Source organism: Pristis pectinata, chromosome 14 (genome assembly GCF_009764475.1).
Source record: "Pristis pectinata isolate sPriPec2 chromosome 14, sPriPec2.1.pri, whole genome shotgun sequence".
Lineage (NCBI taxonomy): Eukaryota > Metazoa > Chordata > Chondrichthyes > Rhinopristiformes > Pristidae > Pristis > Pristis pectinata.
In genome coordinates, this window is record NC_067418.1 from 18083446 (window position 1) to 18110794 (window position 27349).

At 39.9% G+C, this 27349-nt stretch overlaps 1 protein-coding gene across 1 annotated transcript; it reads left to right on the forward strand.

Moving 5' to 3' along the window:
- Positions 1–4601: 4601 nt before the first annotated feature.
- On the forward strand, positions 4602–22217 carry lin7c (lin-7 homolog C (C. elegans)). The gene is made up of 5 exons (XM_052029539.1): positions 4602–4679; positions 8303–8421; positions 11948–12019; positions 13583–13792; positions 19235–22217. Exons 1-5 carry the CDS (start codon positions 4643–4645, stop codon positions 19394–19396), a joined length of 600 nt encoding a protein of 199 aa, XP_051885499.1. The 5' UTR covers positions 4602–4642; the 3' UTR covers positions 19397–22217.
- Positions 22218–27349: the final 5132 nt, after the last annotated feature.

Here is a 27349-nt window from a genome sequence, read left to right on the forward strand (position 1 = left end):
TGTTGACACAGTAGCATAGTGGTTAGCGTATTGGTATTAGTTTATTATTGTCACTTGTACCGAGGTACAGTGAAAAGTTTGTCTTACAAACTGATCGTACAGGTCCATTCATTACACAGTGCTGTTACATTGAGTCAGTACAGAGTGCATTGATGTAGTACAGGTAAAAACAATAGCAGTACAGTGTAAAGTGTCACAGCTACAGAGAAAGTGCAGTGCAGAGGTCACAACAAGGTAGATCGTGAGGTCATAGGTCATAGTCCATCTTATTGTATAAGGGAACTGTTCAACAGTCTTGTCACAGTGGGGTAGAAGCTGTCCTTAAGTCTGGTGGTACGTGCCTTCAGGCTCCTGTATCTTCTACCCGATGCAAGAGGAGAGAAGAGAGAATGTCCTGGGTGGGTGGGGTCTTTGATTATGCTGGCTGCTACACCAAGACAATGAGAGGTAAAGACGGAGTTCAAGGAGGGGAGGCTGGTGTCCGTAATGCGCTGGGCTGTGTCCACAACTCTCTGCAGTCTCTTGCGGTCCTGGGCAGAGCAGTTGCCGTACCAAGCCGTGATACATCCAGATAGGATGCTTTCTATGGTGCATCTGTAAAAGTTGGTGAGAGTTAAAGGGGACAAACCAAATTTCTTTAGTCTCCTGAGGAAGTAGAGGCGCTGATGAGCCTTCTTGGCCATGACTTCTACATGATTTGACCAGGACAGGCTGTTGGTGATATTCACTCCCAAGAACTTGAAGCTCTCAACCCTCTCGACCTCAGTAACGCTATTACAGCGCCAGCGATCGGGGTTCAATTCCTGCCACTGTCTGTAAGGAGTTTGTACGTTCTGCCATTACTGCATGGGTTTCCTCCGGGTGCTCCGGTTTGCCACACGAGTGGCATTGGTGCGTGTTTTTTTTATATATAAAAGATAACACTAATGATTGATCCGTAACGAATGTAAAGGTTTGCACTATTTTATTGTTGTATATAGTTTGTATTTTATGATGAATATAGTTTATTTTGGAATTAAAAAAAAGTTTATTGCTCCGGATTCCAGCATCTGCAGCCTCTTGTGTCGCCTATTGTGTCTGATACCAGTGCTTCATAAAGGTTTATCATTACTTCCTTGTTCACATTCACTATGCCTAGTAATCACTTTCTCAACCTGCCCTGCCACTTTCAATGACTTATACACATATACTCCTGGATCTCAGTTTGTGTATCCCTTTTAGAATTATGCTGTACAGTTTATATTGCCTTTCTTCATTACTCTTTTCAAAATTTAACACTTCATTTTTCCCAGCATTAAGTTTCAACTGTCAAACAACTACCCATGATGAGGCTTTCCACTCCAGGACATCCAAGGTGACCATTTCGCAGAACACCTGTGCTCTGTCCATAACCACAGTCTGCATCTCCCTGCTGTCAGTCACTTCAGCTTCCCTTCCCATACTGTCACAGATATGTCAGTCCTTGGCCTCCTCCACTGCCAGGAGAATTCCACACTGGAGGAACAGCACCTCATTTTCCGTCTTAGAACTTTGCAGCCTAATGGCATGAACATTGAATTCTCCCACTTTAAGTAATCCCCACATCCCTTCCCTACAACCCCGCCAACCAACCATGCTTCTTCTTTTCTTCCCTTTCTTAGCCTCTCTTTTCTCTACCCTTTTTTCTTTTCTCCCATCCCCCAGTGGATCTGCTCTCCCCTCCTCCCCCACACCTGCCTATCACTATCTCTTACCTGCATCTATCACCACCTTGTGCCCTCCCCACCTCCCCTCTTTTGTCCATCTTTCACTGCTCTGCAATCCCCTCCTATATATTGGGCTTCCCCTCTTGGCATCCCCTCTTAGTCTGCCAAGAGGCAATACTGACTCAAAATAGAGTCCCTGACCAGCCGTCAGTTATGGCAGGGCTTACATGCCATAACAGGCTAAAAGACGAAGTTGGGCTGCATAAATAACAACAGCGCATCCCTTCCTGATGAACTTAAAGCATTCTATGCGCATTTTGAACAGTAGGGAAGTGGATTGTCACCATCCACCCTGACCGTCTCCAATGCACCTGAACCTGTGATCACAGTGGAGGACGGAAGATCAGTCTTCCGGAGAGTGAACACGAGGAAAGCACCTGGCCCAGATGGTGTCCGTGGCCGCGTGCTCAGATCTTGTGCTGATCAGCTGGCAGAAGTATTTGTGGACATATTTAATCTCTCCCTGCTTCAATCTCAGGTTCCCATCTGTTTTAAGAAGACCACTATCATCCCGGTACCAAAGAAAAGCAAGGTAACATGCCTCAATGACTACCGACCAGTGGCTTTGACGTCCACCATCATGAAGTGCTTTGAGAGGTTGGTCAATGCACGCATCAGCTCCAGCCTTCCAGACAACCTGGACCCACTGCAATTCGCCTATCGCCGAAACAGGTCTACAGTGGATGCCATCTCCCTGGCCCTACACTCAGCTCTGGACCATCTGGACAGTAAAGACTCCTACGTTAGACTATCATTTATTGACTACAGCTCTGCCTTCAATACAATAATCCCATGTAAGCTTGTCACCAAACTCCGAGACCTAGGATTCAACACCTCCCTCTGTAACTGGATCCTTGACTTTCTAACAAACAGACCACAATCAGTGAGGATAGGCAGCAATACCTCCGGCACGATTATTCTCAACACTGGTGCCCCACAAGGCTGCGTCCTCAGCGCACTACTCTACTCCCTATACACTCATGACCATGTGGCCAGATTCTGCTCTAACTCCATCTACAAGTTTGCAGATGATACCACCGTTATAGGCTATATCTCTAACAGCGATGTGTTAGAGTACAGGAAGGAGATAGAGAGCTTAGTGGAATGGTATCATGACAACAACCTTGCCCTCAATGTCAACAAAACAAAAGAGCTGGTCATTGACTTCAGGACAGGACATGCACCTGTCTACATCAATGGTGCAGAGGTCGAGAGGGTTGAGATCTTCAAGTTCCTGGGAGTGAACATCACCAACAGCTTGTCCTGGTCAAATCACGTAGAAGCCATGGCCAAGAAAGCTCACCAGCGCCTCTACTTCCTCAGGAGGCTAAAGAAATTTGGTTTGTCCCCTTTGACTCTCACCAACTTTTACAGATGCACCATAGAAAGCATCCTATCTGGATGTATCACGGCTTGGTACGGCAACTGCTCTGCCCAGGACCACAAGAAACTGCAAAGAGTTGTGAACACAGCCCAGCGCATTACGGACACCAGCCTCCCCTCCTTGGACTCTGTCTTTACCTCTCATTGTCTTGGTGAAGCAGCCAGCATAATCAAAGACCCCACCCACCCAGGACATTCTCTCTTCTCTCCTCTTGCATCGGGTAGAAGATACAGGAGCCTGAAGGCACGTACCACCAGACTTAAGGACAGCTTCTACCCCACTGCGATAAGACTATTGAACAGCTGCCTTATACAATGAGATGGACTATGACCTCATGATCTACTTTGTTGTGACCTTGCACCTTATTGCACTGCACTTTCTCTGTAGCTGTTCACTTTACTCTACTGTTATTGTTTTTACCTGTACTACCTCAATGCACTCTGTACTAACTCAATGTAACTGCACTGTGTAATGAATTGACCTGTATGATCAGTTTGTAAGACAAGCTTTTCACTGTACCTCGGTACAAGTGATAATAATAAACCAATACGAATACCAATACCTATCTTCAGTGTTGAAGAAGGGTCCTGACCCAAAACATTGACTGCCTGCTTTTATCCACGGATGCTGCCTGGCCTGATGAATTCCTCCAGCATCATAGGCACGTCATGGTAGTGTAGTGGTTAGCATAATACTATTACAGCGCCGGTGACCCAGGTTCAATTGCAGCCGCTGTCTGTAAGGAGTTTATATACTCTCCCCGTGTCTGCGTGGGTTTCCTCCGGGTGCTCCAGTTTCCTCCCACATTCCAAAGACGTACGAGTTCGGAAGTTAGGAAGTTGTGGGCATGCTATGTTGGTGCCGGAAGCGTGGCGACACTTGCGAGCTGTCCCCAGAACACTCTATGCAAAGATGCATTTCACTGTGTGTTTCGATGTGCATGTGACTAATAAAGATATAGTGTTTTTCATCTAGATTCCAGCATCTGCAGTGCTTTGTTTCTCTAGTATAACTGCCCTTTCTGCCAGCGTGGTCTATCACAAATTCTTCAAAGTCCACTATGCCTCTAAGTTTTGTATCATCTGCAAATTCCGAAAAAGGTAGCCTGTACAGCCTGTTAGCCCAGCAAGCAGCTTCCTTTGCTGAGACTCCGACTGCATCTTTATCCCTAGTATAGAAACTTCTACGCCACCAAGATCAAGAAAACTTCAAAAATGTGAAGCCAAAATTTCCACCCCCCTCCCCCAAACATCGCCCCAGGTAAGCCCTGGATTCGGCTCAGGTGCGCCCCAGATCACATCGTGGCCACGGTGGCTGCAGTGTGCCCGCCCGCCGCAGGTGGCACTGCTGCATACAGGTGGCACTGCTGCACACAGGTGGCACTGCTGCAGTGTGCCCGCCCGCCGCAGGCGGCACTGTCGTGGAGGACCCGGGCGCCTTGTCAACACGAGGGGGCGGGGCATGGTGAACGCGCGTCACTTCCGGAGTTGCCGTCCTGATCGAAGTGTGCGGAATGGCGCTGGTGATGGAGCCGATCCGGCTGGACAGAGGTGGGTTGGTGCGGTGTTGCCGCGCTGATCCCCTCCTGGATGAGGCGGTGACCGAGAATGCAGTGTACCCATAATGTGTCACGGTCGCCCACCCACCCTCCCTCCGGCCCAATGGTGGCGGCTTGCACCGAGCGCTGGCGGCTGAGCCGTTAGTTACTGTGTTGATGTTACCTTGTTAACGATCAGCCAGGGCAACAAAAATCGCGGGGTTTAGTTCGCATCGAGTAGCCGGCGACGCTTATACATGCTCCACATTGGGATCACTGCGGTAATTGCTGTGGCTTCACTGACCCAGCACCACCCCGTGAACCAGCAGAGGGGCCGTTGAGCAAGGGATCTGGGCCAAAACCCCGAGAGCTCTCTGATCTCATTGGGGGGTCGGATGCTGCAGGGCGAACGGCCACATGAATCACTGTAAGGATTTCCATCGCTGGTAGTGCAACATTCCCTCAATTCAGTGGGCTTTCAATTTCTTGAGGGGGGAAATGTGAGAAAGTTAAAACAACCTGCTGGCCAAGCGTAAACAAAACCAGTAAAGGGCGGACCAATATGTTTTTTGCTGGTAATTCGGTGTGGGGAAGGCTTTGTTTGTATCTGTGTACCTCAGTCTCTCTTACTTAAGAATCTATCCCCTTGAATTAAGTTTATTATCACTGACATATGTCGTGAAATTTGTTGTTTTGCAGACAGTGCAAGACATAAGAATTACTATAAGTTACAAAACTAAATAAATAATGCAAAAGAGGAATAACGAGTTAACGTTCATGGACTGTAAAGAAGTCTGATGGCAGAGGGGAAGAATTGTGAATACTGCTGACGGACCATAGTATAAGGAATGCTTGCCTTCCAGAATAGTTTGGAGAGTCTGTTAACCATGTAAAAAAAACACACCTTGCATGCTGTTTATCAGAATTAGGTTGCAGCTTTAGGAGTACAAGAGATAATTCCCACTGAGATGAGACCATTGGAAGGCCTCTTTTGACTTGATTGGATCAGTTGAAAATAGAACAATGAGAATCGGGGATGTACCACATAGGTATTTGCAGTTGCAGTAGTTGATGATGTTGAAAGTTCCTGAAGAGGATGGACATGTCATTGAAGTTTAACATGATGTTGACAGTTACATCTCAGAACAAAGACTGTGAATGGAAGTGGAGGAACTCGACCAAGTGTTGGGAGTGGTGATAGGGACTGAGGATGAAGTTTCCTTTTTAAGAAGGAAATAGTTTTATGAAGATGACCTGATGATTGGTAGAGTGGGCTTAAGGAAACAAGTTGTTCTTTTGGTGGAATTATTTAATATTAAGCATGAGAGAAGAATGTGCATGAAATGAAAGTTTTGAAGGATGGACCGAGACGTTGAGACCAAGGAGGAAGAATAACCACATTTTATGCCTTCTCTTCGGAAGGGAAAAAGTCCACATGCAAACTTGTATCAAAAATTCCTCAAATAAGCTTTATACATCAGCAGAGTGAAGATAATTCCTGTCAGCATTGCTGTTTATCTTTAAACTGATGTCATCTAGTTTCTTGGGTGAATATTAAACTTATTGAAGATATCTTTCAAGTAAACAACTTGTATCCTAGTTAATGTTTTATTTCAAACAGCCTTATTTAATGAAATTATGAGTTTTGCCTTGCCCTGATGTGTGTGTAAAAAAAAAGTAGATAAAATAACTTTCTTTTTTGACTATATTTCAAAAAATACTTATTTAGTTATTGGGAACATGTTGAGAGGTGTAGGTGAATAAAGAAGTGTTAACTGGTGTGTTGCCTCTACTAAAAATAGAATATGTTACATTATCTAAGGGAGTTTCTAATTCTAAGAGGAGACTCATTGAATTAAAATTAGAAAATAACTTAAAAATAAGACCAAATAAAGATTGTTGCCAGTTTATTCCGGGTTATATCATGAAGATTGCCTTACCAACAAAAACAAAACAATTCTGTAAATGTCTATCATGTGAAACACCAGAACCATTTTCATATTTCAATGAGAACTCTCACTGTGATACATTTAGTGGATATTGTACCATTTGTTAATATTGCATCATGGAATTTAAATTGCATTAGTACTTGATAAATAAGTCAAAAAATTGTTTAAATGTATACATTGAAGACAGATAGCAAGTAATAATGGCCATATAGCAGTCTTCACATTTGCAGTGTGAAATATGCTTAGCTCCTTAAGTTGGAAAAGTGTGAAAATTACAGTATTGCAGTTTGTGTAATATTACTGCTAGGTCAGAAATAAATCTCATTTCTTCACTTGAATCTCAATGTCAGTATTTCAGTTTGTTTGCAAGCTTAATTATTAAGAAGCTATTATCAAACAGGTTATAGACCTTATTTGCCAGTTTGGGGCAACTTTTCAAAAGAATTACTGCAACAATATTCAGAAATTTCTAATCATTTGGAACATTGTAGTTCCAATTTATTCTCATAAAACTACAGCAAAACTCCAGTAATCTGCTATCCAACTTTTCAGAAATCCAGATGGTTCCATCTTTGGCTCACCAAGTGATATTTGTTGTGCTCTCCATCCACTCGCTGGGGCCCCATTTGCTGTGTTCCCTTGAAACTTGTTGGATTCACTGATATGTTACTATCTTAAAACAAAAGTAAAATTATCAGTGTGTTGGAATAATAAAATAGCATAGTTTGCATGCAGCCCACTTGAATTTCCAATTCGTGCAACAGTGACTATTCAGGCAAGAATATAAAAGTCTTATTAAAAAAAACTCATCATTGATGAAAGCAAGCAAAATGGTCCAATTGGGAAAAGTGATATTGCTTGTGTCTGTGCATGTGAGTTAGGAGCAGGAGGAGGCCACTTCGCCCCTCAAGCTTACTTTGTCATTCAGTAAGATCGCAGTGGATCTAATTGTAATCTCGACTCCACATTCCCACCTACACCTGGTAATCTTTTGCCTCCTTACTTATCAAAGATCTATCTACCAATGCCTTTAAAATATTCAAAAACCTTACTTCCATTACCCTTTCAGGAAGAGCATTCCAGACACTCATAACCCACAGAGGAAAAATTTTGCCTTGTCTAGCTATAGAAAGTGACCCCTTATTTTTATATAGTGTCCCCTAGTTCTAGATACTTCCTAAAGAGGAAATATGCTCTCCATCAACCCTGTCAAGCCCATTTGGGGCTTACTATTTAAGGTCCATTTGTCTACCAAATTGGATTCTCAACAAACTGAGAAAAAAATTAGCTTTAGCAATCAGATTTGAACATAAAAACAAACACAAAATGTATAACAATTTGATTACTCTTAATCTGTAGTCAGATTTTGGAATCTCTTGACACAGTTGTATTGAAAAGCCCCCAGAGCTCGTCTGTGGGGGTGTCTGAGATTTTAAGGAATAAATTATGCACCTGTTGAAAATGTCTACTATTAACATGACAAAAATAGATTAAGAAACTGAGGAAAACTGGGCAATGGAAGACATCAAGTAAAAGACCATTGGTTTGCTCTGTGGTGCATGGAATATTCTGGAACATGTAAGAAGTTGATCAGAGCTGCAATCTTTTTTGTGTTCTTCACTTTAATAAATGGCAAAACAATTGGTTTTGGTCTATCTGACTGTACCTAAATCCATCTGCTTTTTAGATGTGTCTCGAGCTATTGAATTACTGGAGAAGTTGCAAAGGAGTGGAGAGGTGCCACCCCAGAAACTGCAGGCTTTGCAGAGAGTGCTTCAGAGTGAATTCTGCATTGCTGTACGGGAGGTATGTATTTGAACATTTTCTCCCTTTTTGCATCATGTATAATCAAGTTATTTGAAAATTGCTGAATTAATTAGGCCCATGTTTACTTGTAGACCAATATTTTAGAAAAATCATGTAGACACTGCAAAAGCAGAACAGTGAAATAGATGTATTGCACCGTTGCAGAATTTTAAAGGCTTGGTACATGATTAAATAAACTGACTTTCTTAATTTTAACCTCAGTTAATTACTTAAAATAAATTCTTAAATTTAGGTTAATTCATTAGTGCCCTAAATGCAAATATCTTCATACACAACAATTAATGATTCCATCCTCTGTCCATAAATGAATATGTTGGCTTGTAAGATATAGTTCATGTCAGTCACATGGTTTATTATTTCCCAATTGAACCTACAGTTTAAATTGCAAATATTTAGCTTTATCATTTGTTTGTTTGCAGCCTATTTTGTCCAGTTTTAATTTTTAAGAAACAAAAGTATATTTCTAAAGACTAAAAGGAACAGGTCGTACAGTTCTTCAGCCTGATCAGCCATTCATTAATGTCACAGCTGATCTGATCTTGGCTTCAATTCCACATTCTCCTCTTACCAAAAGCCCTTAACTCATCTGTAGTCCAAAATCTGTCCATCTCAGCTTGTATATATTCATTGATTCAGCCTCCAAGGTTTCCTAAGATGGTGAATTCCAAAGGCTTGCATCGCATAGATGCAAGATGAGAAGTACATCTTCCTCAGCTTAATTTCTGAAACTGACCCCTCATTCAAGATTTCCCCATTATGGAAAACATCCACTCAGTATCTGGCCTGTCAAGTCCCCTTGGGAGCTTGTATATTTAAGGCCCAGGATAAACTGGCTAAATTGAGGCTAAATTGCAAAGATGACGGACATAATTGTGGAAAAGTAATATTTTTTCTTAATTGCAGTAACTTGCAGAGGGTCAGTAGAGGAGAAGAGAGGCACTGGGAACAGAGCTCTGGCCTTTCAAAAAGTGGGGTCGGCAGTTCAGATGATCCAGCCCATTGTGGTAAAAGCCTGATGTGAGATCCCCAATATCACAATTTAATTGGGCACTGTACATGTTTCAATAAAACCATTTCACAAGATCACAAGATAAGGGAGCAGAAGCAGGCCATTCGGCCCATCGAGTCTGCTCCAAGGAAAAGGGAAAAAGAAATGGGGTGGGAAAAAAGAGAGAGAAAAAAAAAACTATTCTAATCCCATTTGCCAGCCTTATCCCCATATCCCTTGATACCCTGACTATTTAGATATCTGTCTATCTCCTCCTTGAATACCCCCACTGATCTGGCCTCCACTGCTGTGCGTGGCAAGGAGTTCCACAATTTCACCACCCTCTGGGTAAAGAAACTTCTCCTCATCTCTGTCTTGAAACTGTACCCTCTAATTCTAAGATTGTGCCCTCTGGTCCTGGACACGCCCACCAAGGGAAACAGCCTAGCCACATCTACTCTATCCTTACCTGTCAACATTTTAAATGTCGCTACGAGGTCCCCTCTCATCCTTCTGTACTCCAGCGAGTACAGTCCAAGAGCCGACAAACGCTCATCATACTTAAGCCCTTTCATTCCTGGAATCATTCTCGTAAATCTCCTCTGAACCCTCTCCAACGTCAGCACATCCTTCCTAAGATGCGGGGCCCAAAACTGCGCACAGTATTCCAAATGAGGCCTCACTAGCGCCGCGTAGAGCCTCATCAACACGTCCTTACTTTTATACACTATACCTCTCGAGATGAATGCCAACATAGCATTCGCTTTCTTAACCACCGATCCAACCTGGTGGTTAACTTTTAAGGTATCTTGTACGAGTACCCCCAAGTCCCTTTGTACTACCGCACTATCAATCTTCTCTCCTTCTAGATAATAATCTACCCGCTTATTTCTACTTCCAAAGTGTACAACTGCACATTTCTCAACATTGAATCTCATCTGCCATTTCCTTGCCCATTCTCCTAAACTGTCTAGGTCCCTCTGCATTCTTTCTATTTCCTCTATGCTCCCTACTCCTCCACTTATCTTGGTGTCATCTGCAAACTTAGCCACACAACCATTTATTCCATCATCCAAATCATTGATGTACAAGGTAAAAAGGAGAGGCCCCAACACCGACCCTGGAGTATAGGCTCCACCTGTTCACTGTTTCTTCATAAGGCAATCCCTTCATCAACCTAACTAACATTTTCTGAACTGTGACCAATGCAAGTATATTCCCCTTTAAATTAGGAGACTAAAGTTTTAATCAATATTCCAGGTGTGGTCTTACCAACATCTTTAAATTTATATTCCACCCCCTTTGCAAAAAAGGCCAATCATTATGGCTTCAAAACGCCTTTGTTTCATATACAAGGACAGTTAAATCCCTCTCCACACCAGCATTCTCTCTCAAATTGAGCATTAATCTGATTTTCTATTTCTACTAAGGCAGATAAATTACAACACTACATGTTATATTTAATCTGGCATTTTTGCTCATTTGTTTGACCTTTGTATGTCTCTTTGCAAGAATTTACCTCCTTGACAACTTGCTTTCCCTCCTATCTTTGTATTGCCATCAGATTTTGCTGCAATATATTCCCCTTTCATCAAAGTCATTAATATAGATTGTAAATGGTTGAGGCCCCGGAACTTATCCCTGTGGAACCTTGCCTGTTACTCACTCTTATCTGAAGATAGCTCGCACATCCTGAATCTGTTTTCTGTTAAATAGATGATCCTCTATCCACACTGATATATTGTGCCCAATACCCTGATCTCTCACCGCCTGCAGTAGCCTTGTGTGGCACCTTATCAAAATCCAAATACATTGATCCACTGGGTCTCTTTTTTCCACCCTGCTGTTACATCTTCAAAGAACTCTTAATAAATTTGTCAAACATAATTTCTCTTTGTCAACTCCACTTGATTGTATTATGACTTTCTATATATTTTGTTATTACTCAATGAATTTTAGCATTTTCCCAATGACATTAGGCTAATTGACCTAGTAGCGGTTAGTGTAACGCTATTACAGCGCCAGTGACCCAGGTGCAATTCTGGCCACTGTCTGTAAGGAGTTTGTACGTTCTCCCTGTGCCTGCATGGGTTTCCTCCGGGTGCTCTGGTTTCCTCCCACATTCCAAAGATGTATGGGTTAGGAGTTGTGGGCATGCTACATTGGCACCGGAAGCGTGGCGACAATTGCGGGCTGCCCTCAGCACATTCTCAGTAATGCAAAAAGATGCTTTTTCACTGTGTGTATCAATGTACGTGTGACCAATAAATAAATATATATATCTATTTCTTGAACAGGGCATTTTAGTATGATTTTCCAATTCCTTGGACATCTCTGGAATCTAGCATGTTTTGAAAGATCAATGCATTTACTGTCTGTACAGCTGTATCTTTTAAGACTTTATGATGCAGGGGACTTGTCAGGCATTTGTCCTCTTTACAGCAATCAGTTGACTTATTGCTGTAAGTATGGGAATTAGTCAATACTTGGCAGTAATATCCAATATTTTGCTTGCAGGTTTATGAGCATGTTTATGAGACTGTGGATATTAACAGTAGTCCAGAAGTGAGAGCCAATGCCACTGCAAAGGTAAGAAAACATATTTTAATTTGCTTATTGGAATTTTATATTATGGGAGCAATTATATTTTTATGTAACTTTTTGAGAATAATTACATAATTGGTCATCACTTCATGGTAGACCAGTTTCTCCAAGTTTGTGCTGCAAAAGCACCATGTTTATTCTAGGGATGTGGACGTTTACAATGGTCATATGTATTGCCAGTCCCCAAATGCCTTCGTATCATTTGTAATTGAGCAGATGTGAACTGGAGTTGCCAATTCCAGGCCAAATATATGTGGCAAGTTCTTGCGAAATCCTTTTTAACAACAGACAAGTGGCTTTCATAGTGATTTTCATCCTTTGGAAATTGGGTTTGCTACAGTGGGATTAAAACACATGACTCATAAATTGCTGGTCATTATTAGAGTCACTTTTTACTGGAGGAAAAATGACTAATTGTTGCAGGAAGCATGACTGTTTTATTAAATATCGTCAATGTTTTCTTCTGGAGCAAACAACCTTGAATTAAGTTATATGATGCATTGTGCAGAAAAGCTTAATATTCCATATTTACTTTTATTGTCTCCACATTCCCATCAATTTCTTGTAGATTCTACCGCCTATCCATCTAGGAGCAATTTACTGTGACAATTATCCTACCAACCTGCATGTTTTTTGGGATGTGGGAGGAAGTGTGTACACCTGTGGGAAACCCATGCAGGCACAGAGAGAATGTATACGCTCCACACAGATAGCTCCAGAGATCAGGATTGAACTTGGGTCGCTGGAGCTGTGAGGCAGCAGCTCCACTAACTGTGTCACCGATATTTAGGGTGGGTAATTTGTAACTCCTGTAAGCAAATGAATGGGAGATGTGCATCTATAATTATGAATACACTGCCATATGGTGCACATCAAATAATGAAGGTATTTGGTTTTTTTTTGGGGAAAGCTATGTCAGAGCCTTTTGAAAATCTAGATTTCCTAATTCTTTGCTGAAAGTTATAAAGTAATTGTAATTGTTCTGGAATCTATTTTGAAAATTGTTTGGTTCTTGCCGTTAACTGAAACCCATTTAAAAATAAAAGCCACACACACAAAGTTTTCAATCAATCAGTGTTTGACAGCAGAAATCTTGGGTAATTTTAGGAATGCAAAAGGAGAGGCTAAATATGAAATTTGACATTTAAAATGATTGCTTTAGAGAATTCATCAGTGTGATTATTTAAAAGAAAATACAAGTGCTATTGCATCATTCTCTGAGAGACTAAACTGAATCTTTGAATATGGAGCTTGTAGCCTCTGGATAATTGAAATTAAGTAGGGGGCAAAGGAGGAAGACTAACAGGGAAAGTGATTGGAAAGTATTGAAAAGTATTGCTGGTAGGTGAATAGGGTGGTCAGAGTGTGATATTGGACTCTTTACTCTTTTGCGAAGGAAACTCCACGGGCAATTATGAGATGTCCTCTTCCTTATATTTTAACCCTGTATGTATTGCATGGAATGAGTAGGTGCCTAATGTTAATATTGTAGAAGTCTGAGTTTTGCTGTATTTTGTGTGATTGTAAATTAACAATTTCTCTCATCAGGCAACAGTGGCAGCATTTGCTGCCAGTGAAGGTCACTCACATCCAAGAGTTGTGGAACTGCCTAAAACTGATGAAGGACTAGGATTCAATATCATGGGAGGAAAAGAGCAAAACTCTCCCATATACATATCACGCATCATTCCTGCTGGCATTGCTGATCGACATGGAGGTCTGAAACGTGGAGATCAACTCTTATCAGTAAATGGAGTGGTAGGTATATTGCGCACACTTGAAAGAACTCCAGTTTGTAAAGCATCTTTCAGATTCTCCATGCATCCCAAGATTATTTTTCAGTTTGAATTGTAGCTAAAAATACATTTAAATCTGCATTTTGTATAAAGCTGCTCAAAAGTTGCATGTAGAGTGAGCACTGGGAATATAACAGCAAAAGTCCATGTTCATTTTCCCAGTAAAAACAATGGTTAAACTAACTGAACAGCCAGTTGAGTAGCTGGTGTTGACCTTTGCATCTCTGAGAAAAAGTGAGAACAATTCTTCATAATCAGTACCCATAATCCCTTCTGGAAAGCATGTATCTTAAAGCGTTGAAATAGAATAATCACAAAGCTACTGTCGTAAGTTTGACTGCTTGGTAGAAGTTCTGGTTTGAAGAATGTTAAGCTTTACTCTAATAAGGGCCAGCTTCTTCAGAGAAAAAAATTTAGCAGAGATGTCCATATACACTGAATTATACTTCTGACTATAGGTACGTTCTTATTTTTGATTTCATCAATCTGATATTTAGATGTTTCTCCATTACCATTTCTTCCTGATTCCCTATTCAACTGTATTAATTTAAAAACATTTGAAGTCTATACTTAGCTATTCTATTTAACTATTGTGCAGTTTTGAAGGCATGCATGAGTCAATAATATCTCTATTAAAATAGAGATAATTAATATCTCTATAAATAATATCTCCAAAACAGTGTCAACTACTTTCTGTGCCTAAGGCATTTAGAAACAAAAGCAGAATCAAGAAATCTTAATTTATTTCAACAACATTGAAACATCAATGATTGTGCTAATTTTTTTTATTTACAGCGTGGTAACAGGCCCTTCCGGCCCAACGAGTCCACGCCGCCCATTTTAAACCCAAATTGACCTACCCGTATGTCTTTGAGAACGTGGGAGGAAACCGGAGCACCCAGAGGAAACCCACGCAGACACGGGAGAACATACAAACTCCTTACAGACAGCGACGGGAATCGAACCCCGATCGCTGGTGCTGTAATAGCGTTGCGCTAACCGCTACGCTACCGTGCTGTCCTAAATTGAAATGTTTTTAAATCTAATGGGGAATTTAAGTTTGTCACTGGCTCCATTTCTGTTGTAGATTCATATAGCATGGAAACGGGCTCTTCAGCCCAGCAAGTGCCTGCCAACCATGCACCACCCATTTTTACACTAATCCCACCCTAACCCAGTTTATTCTCCCATCACTTCCATCATCCACCCCCGAGATTCTTCACTTACACACTAAGGACAATTTACAGTGGCCCAGTTAACCTACCGACCTGCATGCCTTTGGGACGTGGGAGGAAACCAGAGCACCTGGAGGAAACCCACAGGGAGCATTTGCAAATTTCACATAGAAAACACCCGAGGTCAGGATTGAACCTGGGGTTCTGGTGCTGTGAGGCAGTGGCTCTATTAGCTGCGCTACTGTGCTGCCCCATGGCACAGTGTTCCTATATTAAGGAAATACTTGTATCCTGCAGAACAGTATTTTATGGATTTAGGAAATTAAGCATGGAAAACCATAAGAGAATTTCTTCAGAAAAGTGTTCTTTCAAAATAGCATGGGGGATTTTGCATTATTGGATCTTGCATCTCAATATTTTGAGCTGTCCAAATGGTCCCAAGAACTACTTCAAAGTAATAATGATGCACTTATCTGTTAAGAAAAAGTATTCAGTGCAGATATGGTGCAGTGGTTGCAGATTACACATCTTTTGGCTGATATTTTACCTTTATTTGAATTATTCCCATTTTATTTCTCATGCATAGTTCCATTTTAAGATTTTCAGCGTTAAATTTATGAAATGTCAGTTTGAAGCTTCTGCTTATAATTTGTCCGATTTTCTCAAATGAAAAACCAGGTTGATACCATGTGGACCAATTATAATAGTGCCCTCACTCATTAAGACAGACTGAACTTCACCCCTAGAGCAAAGGAACAAGATGGTCACCTGGAGGGAGAAACTGTTAGAAAATCAGATAATTATGGTTTATTAGCTTTAGAAAGGCTATAATTGCATTTTTAAGTGCAAAGAAATGAGAGGAACTGTGGTGAGATCATGTTCATTTTTAGAAAATGTGGCATTAGTTGGTGATAATTAGAGTGGATATAAACATGTTTTCTGTTTCCTGCCATTCAGTTAAAATTTAGTTCATGCAGAAATTTTTTGACGTTCACAAGTTTTTTGAAATATATTAAGGAGGAAATTCAAAATACCATCATTTGACTGAAATTGGTTATCAATTTTATATCTCTTCAATCACTGCAGTACAATATTAGATGTACTAAATAAAACAATGAAAGCTGAAAAGTTTTCTTTCAAATTTCCAGCATTTACAGTTTTGACGTTTCAATGTCAGCTGTTATTGTGCAAATTGTGTTCTTGAGTGTTTTATCTATTGAGTTTGTTTCAAAATACATTGGTGTGAACATTTTGCATGGCCTTTTAATATAATTTCCTTCAATATAATATAGTCATTTCTTTGTGTTGGTTCACTTCAAGGCAAAAGCCTTTCCAATAAGGCTCTGTACCCGAGTATGCCTTTAAACCAAAATCATAAAATCCAATTATGTGCACAGTGGGTCCATGCATTGTTGCTTAATGCGTCCATCAACATCTATTTAAAAAAAGCTAATACTTCAGATTTAAAGCTGTGCCCAGGAGGATAATTTACCCTCTCATGACACTGATAAAGTGGAGTGGGGTTGGATGGAAAAAAAATATACAAGTTATGACTTTGGTACTGATTCAGGGCACAGTGCAGCTGCTAATATGTTTAACCATTTGAGCAACCATTTAGTTGTGAAGTGTATATCTTGCAATCCACACTGTCGTTGTAGGATAGGCAGTCTAGAATGCATTTCCTCAGAGTGAATTATTAATTTAAGTTTAGTGTAAAATGAGCACCAACCTTGAGAGTAAAAAGGTCTGAGAGCGTAATTTGAGCCACTTGAATGCAGCTTCGCATAGAGTCTAATGACCCTGAGGGATTAAGCTTTGGCTTCCCTTATCCTTGAGAAGCTGATGCAATAAGTTGGATATACAAAATTAGCCTCATGTTTGTGTGCCGATTGAAAGAGCTATGTAGTATTTTTGTTGCTGATGTGTATCATTACTACCACTTATTATTCGGCTTTAGTGGTTTTGTATTTAAAAAAATGGAAAACTCTGCGATCTGCCACTTTTCAGATTTCCCAAAATATGTACCACTGGAAGAGGGAAAGAGGAAAATTAATTTTATCCTGCGTCTCTTTAAAGTTTGACCAATTATTTGGCCGTTTTAAAATCTATGCTTAATACATTAATTGTCCTCCTTCTTATCATTTTTTTCTAGTTTTCCAAGAATAACTGTTGTTCTATTTTGAGTTGACATTATTCAGATGTTAACCTGCCCAAGGATTTTTCTGTACTTTTTGTTCATGAGATATGCAAATTGCCAACAAGGCTGGCATTTATTGCCCATCCCTGATTAGTCCGTGTATGGTTTGTTAAGTCATTTCAGAGAGCACTGAGAATCAATGACATTCGTGGGTATGGAATCACAGGTAGACCAGTCCAGTTAAGGCATCTTTTTTACCTGAAGAAAATGAGCATTTTTGTACAGTCTAGTAATTTCGTTGTTAACTACTGATTCTAACCTTTTCTAGATTTATTTATTTACTTGAAATTTAAATTCCCTCAGGTCGATTAGAGGTATTCAAACATGATTTCGGTGGGAGGGAGTTGTCCAGACTTCTCTGGGCTAGCCCAGGCTTTGATTAGAAACATTGAACATTTTTCTTTGCTACCTAATACAGACTTATGAAACAAGCATTATCATTATGGCTAAAATTAGCTAACTATGCGGTAAACTTGATTCTGAGGCACCTTGGTGTTTAAGGTTCACTACTCTTTGGATTACACTCAGAATCAAAGGAAGATCATTAATCAGAAATGGATTACTTTTTTCAGATTAATTATAAATTTTGAAAGTCGGGCATTCTCATGTTACTAATGCTGGGAGTGAAATGTTCTATTCAGGCTTAGCCATTGATTTAGATAGCCTGTTTATGCATTTTGTTTACGTTGACCAGGCAAACAAAACCGAAAGGTTGTAAGTGCTGGAAGGAAAATGGGAAAATGTAGAGATTGCGTGAATCAGCATATACCTCTCAGTAGAAAAGACATTTAAAGCAATGTCATTCTTTGCAACTAAAAACTTAGATGTTGGAATATTAATGGGTGTAAAGGTCTGAAATTAGTGGCTGTCTGTCCATTTCCTTTAACCCCAATTTATTACAATATTTGCTTAAGTTTTCAGATATGAAGGATAGCCTTGCTTGATCTAACCTGCTTATTTTCAGCAAGTAATTTTTTGTTTCAATTGTCCAACTTTTCTATAATAACCATACCTCATGAGAACTTCATGTTAACCTAAATGGAATAAACAGCCTGGATTGAGCTTGCCTTTAACCATCAGTTCCATGGAGAGCCTGATGTCCACTTCTTAGATGAACTGAACGTCAGGTACCAGCCATCCCAGCTCCTGCTTCACTACCTGTTATTGAGTGTTGTGAAGCAGCGCTGAAAGCATTCTGCACTGAGCCTCTTTATCCAAGGAAGGGCTGGCATAGAAATTGCAACCCCCATTCAATTGAATGGTGTCAACCCATGGGGGGTGGAGATGCAAGTGGTCTTTTTATTTTAGTGTTTTTAATAATTTGCTACCATTTTAAGGTGCTTTTAAATGTTTCTTACTGTCAGACATTTCCAAAAGCCTTTGACAGCTGTAAACTAACAAAGGCCATCTTAGCTGTCAGGAGCCTCAGGATCTAGCATCTGGTGCTTGATTGCATTATGGAGCCTGCATGTTTGGTCCTCTCTATTCAGAATAGATTGGTATGGTGGATGGCAAGTTCAGGATGATTCTTCCCAATGTAATTTGTTATACTGTTATGCAGATTTAGAATACTCCTTCCTGAACAAGATAAGTTTTTTTCAAAAAATCTGGACTTACTGTATTATTTTGCACACCAGTGTGCCTCATAGTATTTTTGAAATGTAATCACCGATAAGTAGGTAAATATCAATGAGGCATTTAGTCAGTTAATATTTTTATTGAGATGGATTTGGTAATCATATTGATCAACCAGAATACTCTTTGCTCCTCTTCAGATATTACGATAAGATTTTAAAATCCACTTGAACAGGTGTTTTAATTCATTATTTAAAAGAACCTGGTTCCAACAATCAAAATTTCTTCAATAATGTACAAAATTCAGTTTAGTTGTATTATTGAGTCCTAAATTGAATCTTGAACTGTTATCTTTGCGTTTGGACACAAATACTTCCGACTGTTGAAAGATATGGATAATGTCCTACAGAGTATCTAATTAATACTAAAAAAAATAATTTTATATGTTTATTTTTAGAGTGTTGAAGGGGAACACCATGAAAAAGCAGTTGAACTCCTGAAAGCTGCCCATGGAACTGTTAAATTGGTTGTTAGATACACACCAAAGGTCCTGGAAGAAATGGAATCGAGATTTGAAAAAATGAGATCAGCCAAACGCAGGCAGCAAATCAACTATTAATTGTTTCAATACTTTGCTGTTACTTTACACAACTATTCCTAAATGTGTTATACTACTAGTCATGAGATGATCAGGCAGCATTTATCCACGCTGACAGTGCATCACTAACTTTTTTGCTTATTGAAAATCCAGTGTTAGATTTACAATGAAGATAAGTTTAATTGTGTCAACTACTCATTTTTCAATGAACACATTGAGCTCCTTCACCTTTTTCGTAATTTGCATGTACTGTCTTGATGCAAAGATTGCTGTTGGTGGAGGAATGAATCAATTCATAACATGTTCTGGTGTAATTGGGCAAACTTTGAACCAGGGCTCAACTACAACAGCAATTGTTGGAGACTTTAAAAAGCGCATATGTATTCTACTGATCTTCCAAAGTGCGGTACAGGTGTTGAAGGAAGGTGGATGTTACGCAGGCTATGATTTGCCACTTAACTTCTCCTTATCTGGAGCCTGACCACTAATTTTAAGACCTATAGAAATAGGGAGTTGCTGAATTTATCCATATCCAGATGGTAAATGCATAGTATGGCCAGTAGAAGATGGTAACTTGGGATAATTTGGGAAGAGTTACACGAGCTGTTCCAGTATTATTTTAATTCTCCAATGAGTTCACCACCAGCCAATTAAACTGCCAACAAAATGGCGAGGAAAATATAAAAGGATACTGGGTGTCTATTTTTTTGTTTTTGAATCATTTGATATTGAAATCACTAATGATGAGGTTTACTTTTCATAACTTAAGAATTGTTCGTTTTATGCTGAACTTTTTTCAGACGAAGAACAGAAAATGTTTGGAAAAAAAATTCTATAAGGGGCTCAACCTGAAACATTAACTTTTGCTCTCTCCACAAATGCTGCCTGATCTGGAATATTTCCAGCATTTTCTGTTTTCAGATTTCTGGCATCTACAGTCTTTTGTATTTTTTTCCATATGACTAAAGAGCTCTGCTGTAGATCTTAGAAGAGATCACATTCCTTTTAGTAACTCAATTGCTGTTATTCTATTCCAGTGAATTTTACAATGGTAATAAATCAGTTACAGTCTAGATTAAACATATCGGTGTCACTTATTGCTAATTATACAGCATTTGACATTTCAGCCACATTTATCAAGTGAAAGAAAGTCAATCTACCTAATTTGACTTTGGGTCTGACTTGCATGCCTTTCAGAGAATTCCAAATTCTCAAAGCAACTGTCTGCCTATCTTTTCCACTTTGACCATTCCAGACCACAATAGTGCAGAGAGTCTGTGGTCTAACACAAGAAAAAATTCTAAATCGGTTTTAACTGACCCAGGTTCACTTTACTTCTGAATCCACTAATTTTTATCGCTGCAGAAAGACACTATTAAATTTTCTTTGACTAGAGATGAATACACAGACTTCCGTTAATGGACTTCTTACTTCAGGTTTTCTATCACTTCGACTACTAGTTTTTACAGAACAAATTTTGTATTTGGTCATTTTAATTTTTGTACCAAATTTTATTCTGAAACAAAGGCAATTTAGTAGCCCTACAGATAAATGCAAAAAAATAGTTACTTCAATCACGAATCATGCACTAAAGACAAAAAAAAAAATTTCAATCTACTATAAATGCCCCATGGTGCTAGGAACATCAGCTTGCGGATTGTTTGAATGAGTAGATTTTTAAAATAAGCCTTTTGGTAGCATTGCTCCTACTGTCTTGTTCTGAGTTGCCTAGTACTACACTAATTACCAACACTTGTGTTTTTCCACACAAAATGGAAGTATAGAAACATTTAACTGTATAACTGGACTACTTCAGTTTGTGTATTACAAAACTAGTGTGTTTTTAAACTTTACTTTTAAAATTCTGTTTGTTTGAAATGCATGCTTTCTTGTCCGTGGCGGTGTCATCTAATGCTGTACCCTGTAATATGTCATTTTTATACTTGGATTTAAATATCAACATCAATGTCCAGTATCTTTTGTTCAAATGTACCTCTGGATTGCTTGGTGAATTGTTCTTGTGTCTTAGCAGTGAAGTTCATTAAATTTGGGAGTCTATATATTAAATTATTTGATAAGTATATATTTCATAATCATTGTCAACCTTCTTGAATTTTGTGGTTGTTCTTTTTAAACTAAATGTTTTTCCTTGCCTCCTATTGAAAAGAAACACTTTTGTTAAAAGCCAAAATAGTGGGTTTTGAAAGTCTTTAATCAGTTTATTGTGCAATATTTGTATTAAACAAGGTCTAATAATGTCATATTGGTAAAATGTTAACTTGGTTACAGAACATTGCATTCTCAATCTTCAATATTTTCTTGGTTCCAATTTAGTATAAAGACTTTGTTCTCTCCATGCACTGATGTTGTGCCTTGATTTTATTTGCATTTGTTTGATCATTTTGAGGATGGTTTCAAAATCTCTGACACCAAATGTAAAGAGTGAATCATGGCACAAATGAGTTTGTATTACAATTTGATTAGGGTACCTGGTGTTTTGAAATCTGACCAAATTCATGCAATCTGACATTTATTACATTATCCAACTAGCAGGGAAAAGATACTGCAGCATTTAATGTTAAACTGCCCTACATTTGAGCAGGGAAAATGAATTGCTTTTAGGGAATTACTTTAAACCAAACCAAGTGTGAACAATACCTAATTTTTCTTCTTTATGTATATATTAGAACTTCCTCAAAGGTAAAGTCATCTTGTATTGAGGGGTCTGATTTGTAACCAATTTAAAATTTAGTGTATGTATTTATCTTTTAATCTGATCTTTATCTACCTTTACTTGTGAATGTTGCAATTTGTATTCAAAATAAAATTGTAGAGGCAGTAATGTGCTTTTCTGAACTTCATTGAAACATTTGCAAAATATAATACAATAAATCTTGCCTTAATTGCACAATTTCTAAATCAATTTCAGTTTAAGGAATGAGCTTTTAATGTGGCTAGTAAATAGCAAACAGAGAACATTTTGTGGTTAAGGGTTTACCCTTAACTGTGCTAGAAAGTAGCCTATTAATGCATTTTATTTCTGAAGTTCAGTATTCAAGTAAATGGCTGGAGGGGCATGGATTGTCGCACTAAGTCTTAACAAGTACATCTGCTTCCTAAAATTATTTAGGTAAATAATTCTATTAATATCCCTTGTAAGCCACAATGGCTTGTTAGTAGTTCTTTCCTGTTCAATAACTTTGCTTTCTGAAATGGCCTGGAATTTGGTACCAGAACAGAAACAAAGCATCGATCAGGATTGCAAATCATAGTGACTACTCCTTAGCACCACAAGATGGTTATCACAGCTGTACTTCCAATGATTGATCTCCAATACCCTTCACCTCAAAGAATTTAGAACATAGAACAGCACAGGAACAGGCCCTTCAGCCCGCAACATTGTGCTGAACTAATAAAGCTGACACCTGATTAAACTAATCCCTTCTGCCTGCACATAGTCACAGTGTGATACAGCATGAAATCAGGCCCTTCAGCCCTCGTCCATATCCCTCCATTCTCTGCATATTCATGTGCCTATTTGAGAGCCTCTTTTAAAGACCTCAATGATATCTGCACCCACCACAACCGCTGGCAGCACTTTCCAGGCACCCACCACTCCATGTAAAAGAAAAAAAACTTGCCCTGCACATCTCCTTTGAACTTTTCGCCCTCTCACCTTAAGTGCAGGGACTGCTCTGTTCGGGATTCTCTGGTCCTCTCATCCCTTCTGACCCACCCCTCCCTGCCTCCTGGCACTTTCCCCTGCAACTGTAGGAGGTTTAACACCTGGCCCTTCACCATCCAGGAACCCAAACAGCCCATCCAAATGAGGCAGAGGTTCACCTGCACCTATTGAAACCTGGCACATTGCATACAGTACTTGCAGCATGGCCTCTTCTACATCAGTGAAACATTTGGCAGCCCACCTGAGCTCTGTCCACAATAGTCATCTCGAGCTTCCGGTTGCATGTCATTTTAACTTCCCTTCCCACTCCCAGAGCAACCTGTCTGTCCTCAGCCTTCTCCTTTGCTACGGAGAGGCCAAACGCAAATTAGAAGAGTAAAATCTCATTCCACTTGGGTAGCTTACAACCCAATGGTATGGATATTGAATTTTCCAACTTCAGATAACCCATCCCTGGTGCTCTCCTCCCACACACATTCACCTGTCCACCAAGTTTTCTTCACCCTTTGTTCATCTCTCCTGGCCTCTTCCCCCACCTGGTTTCATCCACCTATCATTCCCTCTCCATCTGGTTCCAGCTATCACTACCAGCCTCTATCCCACTCTTCTACTGGCAATCTATCCCGTTCCCTCTCAGTCCTGACGCTGGGTCTCTACCTGAAACATTGACTTGCACCTTTCGTCCCCCACGGATGTTGTTTGATCCACTGAGTTCTCCCGATGTTCTGTTTTTGTTCTAGGTTCCAGCATCTACAGTCTCTTTTGTCCATAAGTTATACCTACCAGTGTATTAAATGATATAAGTACAATTTGAATTGAAGCAGTGAAAGAATTTCAGAAATAGAAGTAAGACATTAACATTTAGTTGCGGTGAAAGGACCTTAAAGATGCCATCCATTCAAATTCTTGCTGAATCATTGGTGCAGCTTGATGTTTTTATTATAATCCACTAGATGGCAAACGTGTACCAAATTTCAAACTAATATGGCCTTCTTGCTATTTCAGTTAGACTGAAATAATTGGAAAGATCAAACAATAAATTTTAGGACAAAAGGTAATTTGAAGTACAGAAGTGTTTTTGATTTAGTTCAGCCCCACCTTGGCCACCTTTTCACATTTCTGCAATCCTTCCTTTGTCCATATTTCCTCCAACACCTCTTGCCTATGGTCAAGCATTCACTAGGCTCTAGGATCTCTTCCAATGTTAGGCATTTAATAACTAGTTTAATTAGTTTGGCACAACAAACTGCCACTAGGCAATATAATGTAGAATCAAAATAACTGATTTCACGTATAATGACAGCACCCACCTCTATCTCATCAATACCTTGCACTATAAGACATAGGAGCAGAATGAGGCCATTCAGCCCATTGAGTCTGCTACGCCATTCGATCATGGCTGACGCCCTTACTAATCAAGAACCCATCAACCTCTGCTTTAAATACACCCAATGACTTGGCCTCCACAGCCATCTGTGGCAATGAACTCCACAGATTCACCACCCTCTGGCTAAAGAAATTCCTCCTCATCTCAGTTCTAAAGGGTTGTCCTTTTATTCTGAGGCTGTGCCGTCTGGTCCTCGACTCTTCCACTACTGGAAACATCCTCTCCACGCCCACTCTCTCCAGGCCTTTCAATATTTGGTAGGTTTCAATGAGATCCCCCCTCATCCATCTAAACTCTAGTGAGTACAGGCCCAGGCCATCAAATGCTCCTTATATGTTCCTTTCATCCCCAGGATCATTTCCATAAACCTCCTCTGGGCCCTCTCCAACGTCAGCACATCCTTCCTTAGATATGGGGCCCAAAACTGCTTACAATACTCCAAATGTGGTCTGACCAATGTCTTATAAAGCCTCAGCATTACATCCTTGCTTTTATATTCTAGTCCTCTCAAAATGAATGCCAACATTGCTTTTGCCTTCCCTACTACCGACTCAAGGTAACTGATTTCAAGCAAATTAAACTTTAAGGAATCCTGTACCAGGACTCCCAAGTCCATTTGCACCTCTGATTTCTGAATTCACTCCCCATTTAGAAAATAGTCTACACCTTTATTTCTCCTACCAAAGTACATGACCGTACACTTCCTTACTCTGTATTCCATCTGCCACTTCTTTGCCCATTCTCCCAACCTTTCCAAGTCCTTCTGCAGACTCCCTGCTTCCTCAACACTACCTGCCCCTCCACCTATCTTTGCATCATCTGCAAACTTGGCTATAAAGCCATCAATTCTGTCATCCAGATCATTAGCATATAATGTGAAAATTAGTGGACCCAACACCGACCCCTGAGGAACACCACTAGTCACTGGCAGCCAACCAGAAAAGGCCCCCTTTATTCCCACTCTTTGCCTTCTGCCAGTCAGTCAATCTTCTGTCCAGTCTAGTACTTTTCTTGTCATACCATGGGCTCCTATCTTGTGCAGCACCTTGTCAAAGGCTGCCTGAAAATCCAAGTAAACAACATCCACGGATTCTCCTTTCTCTATCCTGCCTGTTACTTCCTAAAGAATTCCAACAGATTTGTCAGGCAAGATTTCCCCTGAAGGAAACCATGCTGACTTTGGCCTATTTTATCATGTGCTTCCAAGTACCCTGAAACCTCATCCTTAATAGGAGCCCATCTGAAGGGGACTTGTCATGCCATGTGGGAAAATTCTGCATTGGGTGAGAAAAACTTTTAGCAGTTAAATATTAAGTGATTTCTGCCTTCGCCAACACAGTTACATTCCCTAGCTATTGATTCAATCCCTTTCCATGACCAATGTCTGAAGCTGAGATGTTGGCAGCTTCAGTATCGTATCCGACCTACCATCCTCCTTCCATCACAAAGCTTGCCTGCTGCCACCTCTATGACGCTGCTCATGCCTGCTGTTGTCTCAGCCCACGTCCCACCGAAACATGCATCTCTGGGTTTGTTGCACTCAGAGACTTGTGGTTCAGTTGGTAGTACTCTTGCCACTGCATCAAAAGCTTGTACATTCAAGCCTCACTCCAGAGTTTAGAGCATGTAATTGAAGAAGGCATTCCAGTGCATTACTGCTGGAAAGCTGCATTGTCTCAGGTGACTGGTGAGGTTGAACTTGAGCCCTGGATGGATGAAAAAGATCCTATGGTGCTACTCCAAAGAAATGCAGGGCAGTTATCCCTGGTGTCCTGACCCACATATATTTCTCACTCATTGTTACTGAAAACAGATTATTTGGATATTACCACATGTGGAAACTTAATGGCACAAATTGGCTGTTGCATTTCCTAAATTATAACATTGACTACACTTCAAAAGTGCTTTGCAATGTCCTGAACATGCAAAGCTTTCTTTTCCCACTTAATGCAAACTAAAATATCTTCCAGAGCACATTCCTCCGTATTTTGGGCTTTAAAGAAAAGTTAAAGAAAGCAAAGTAAATAAACACTGAATATTTCATTATAATCAAGGCCATTGATTCATGGTTTCTGTGCAATATATACACATCATCTCACCCAAATGCACTACTAACATGCTAGAGTACTGTGATAAAACATAATTTGGTTATGTCTTTTATAAGATGATAATATATTGGTTTAACATTTGGTAAAGCGAACATTGGCACGAGACAGCAGCTATTAAAGAAAGCATTTTGTGGAAGAACATCTGAGTATTTAAAATCACTGTGACCTGTTACTTTATGGAATTTCAGTACTAATCATGTCCAATCCCCATTTTTTGGTGCATTTCTATTTGATGCTCAAATTGAATTTCCTTTTTATCATCACTGTCACATTTTTCAGTTCCAAATACCTAAAACTAAAAGTAGCTTGGACCTGCCTGCAATTCTACGTTCTGACCACTGCTTGGGGCTAAATATCCATTTATGATTAATCATTTCAACTGTATTTTTTAGCCATTTGAAATTGTTAAATTTCACAGTAGGGGATAGGAAAAGATGATGTCAGTGGTGTATGGTTATTAGGATTGCAGATGCTGAATTATTTGCTGTGATTCCAAAGTCAAGAGAAGGATACAGCTGGTTTGACAGGAGGCAGCAATTTTCGTGCAAAACCAACAACAGATAAGCCAATGGAGCTAAGCAACAGGAACTCAGCAGCAGAGATCTGAACCAGCCATAGGCGGCAGTTATAGAACAAGATGAACTGCAAAGCTACAGGGCAAAACTGCAGGTTAAGAGTAAAGGTGGAGTGACAATCTAAAAACTACAGCCAGAAGATGGAACAAAAGAGTCAGTATGGGAAGATTACAAATGCAAACACATTACTCTCTCACCTCAGGATGGTTACATTCAGAG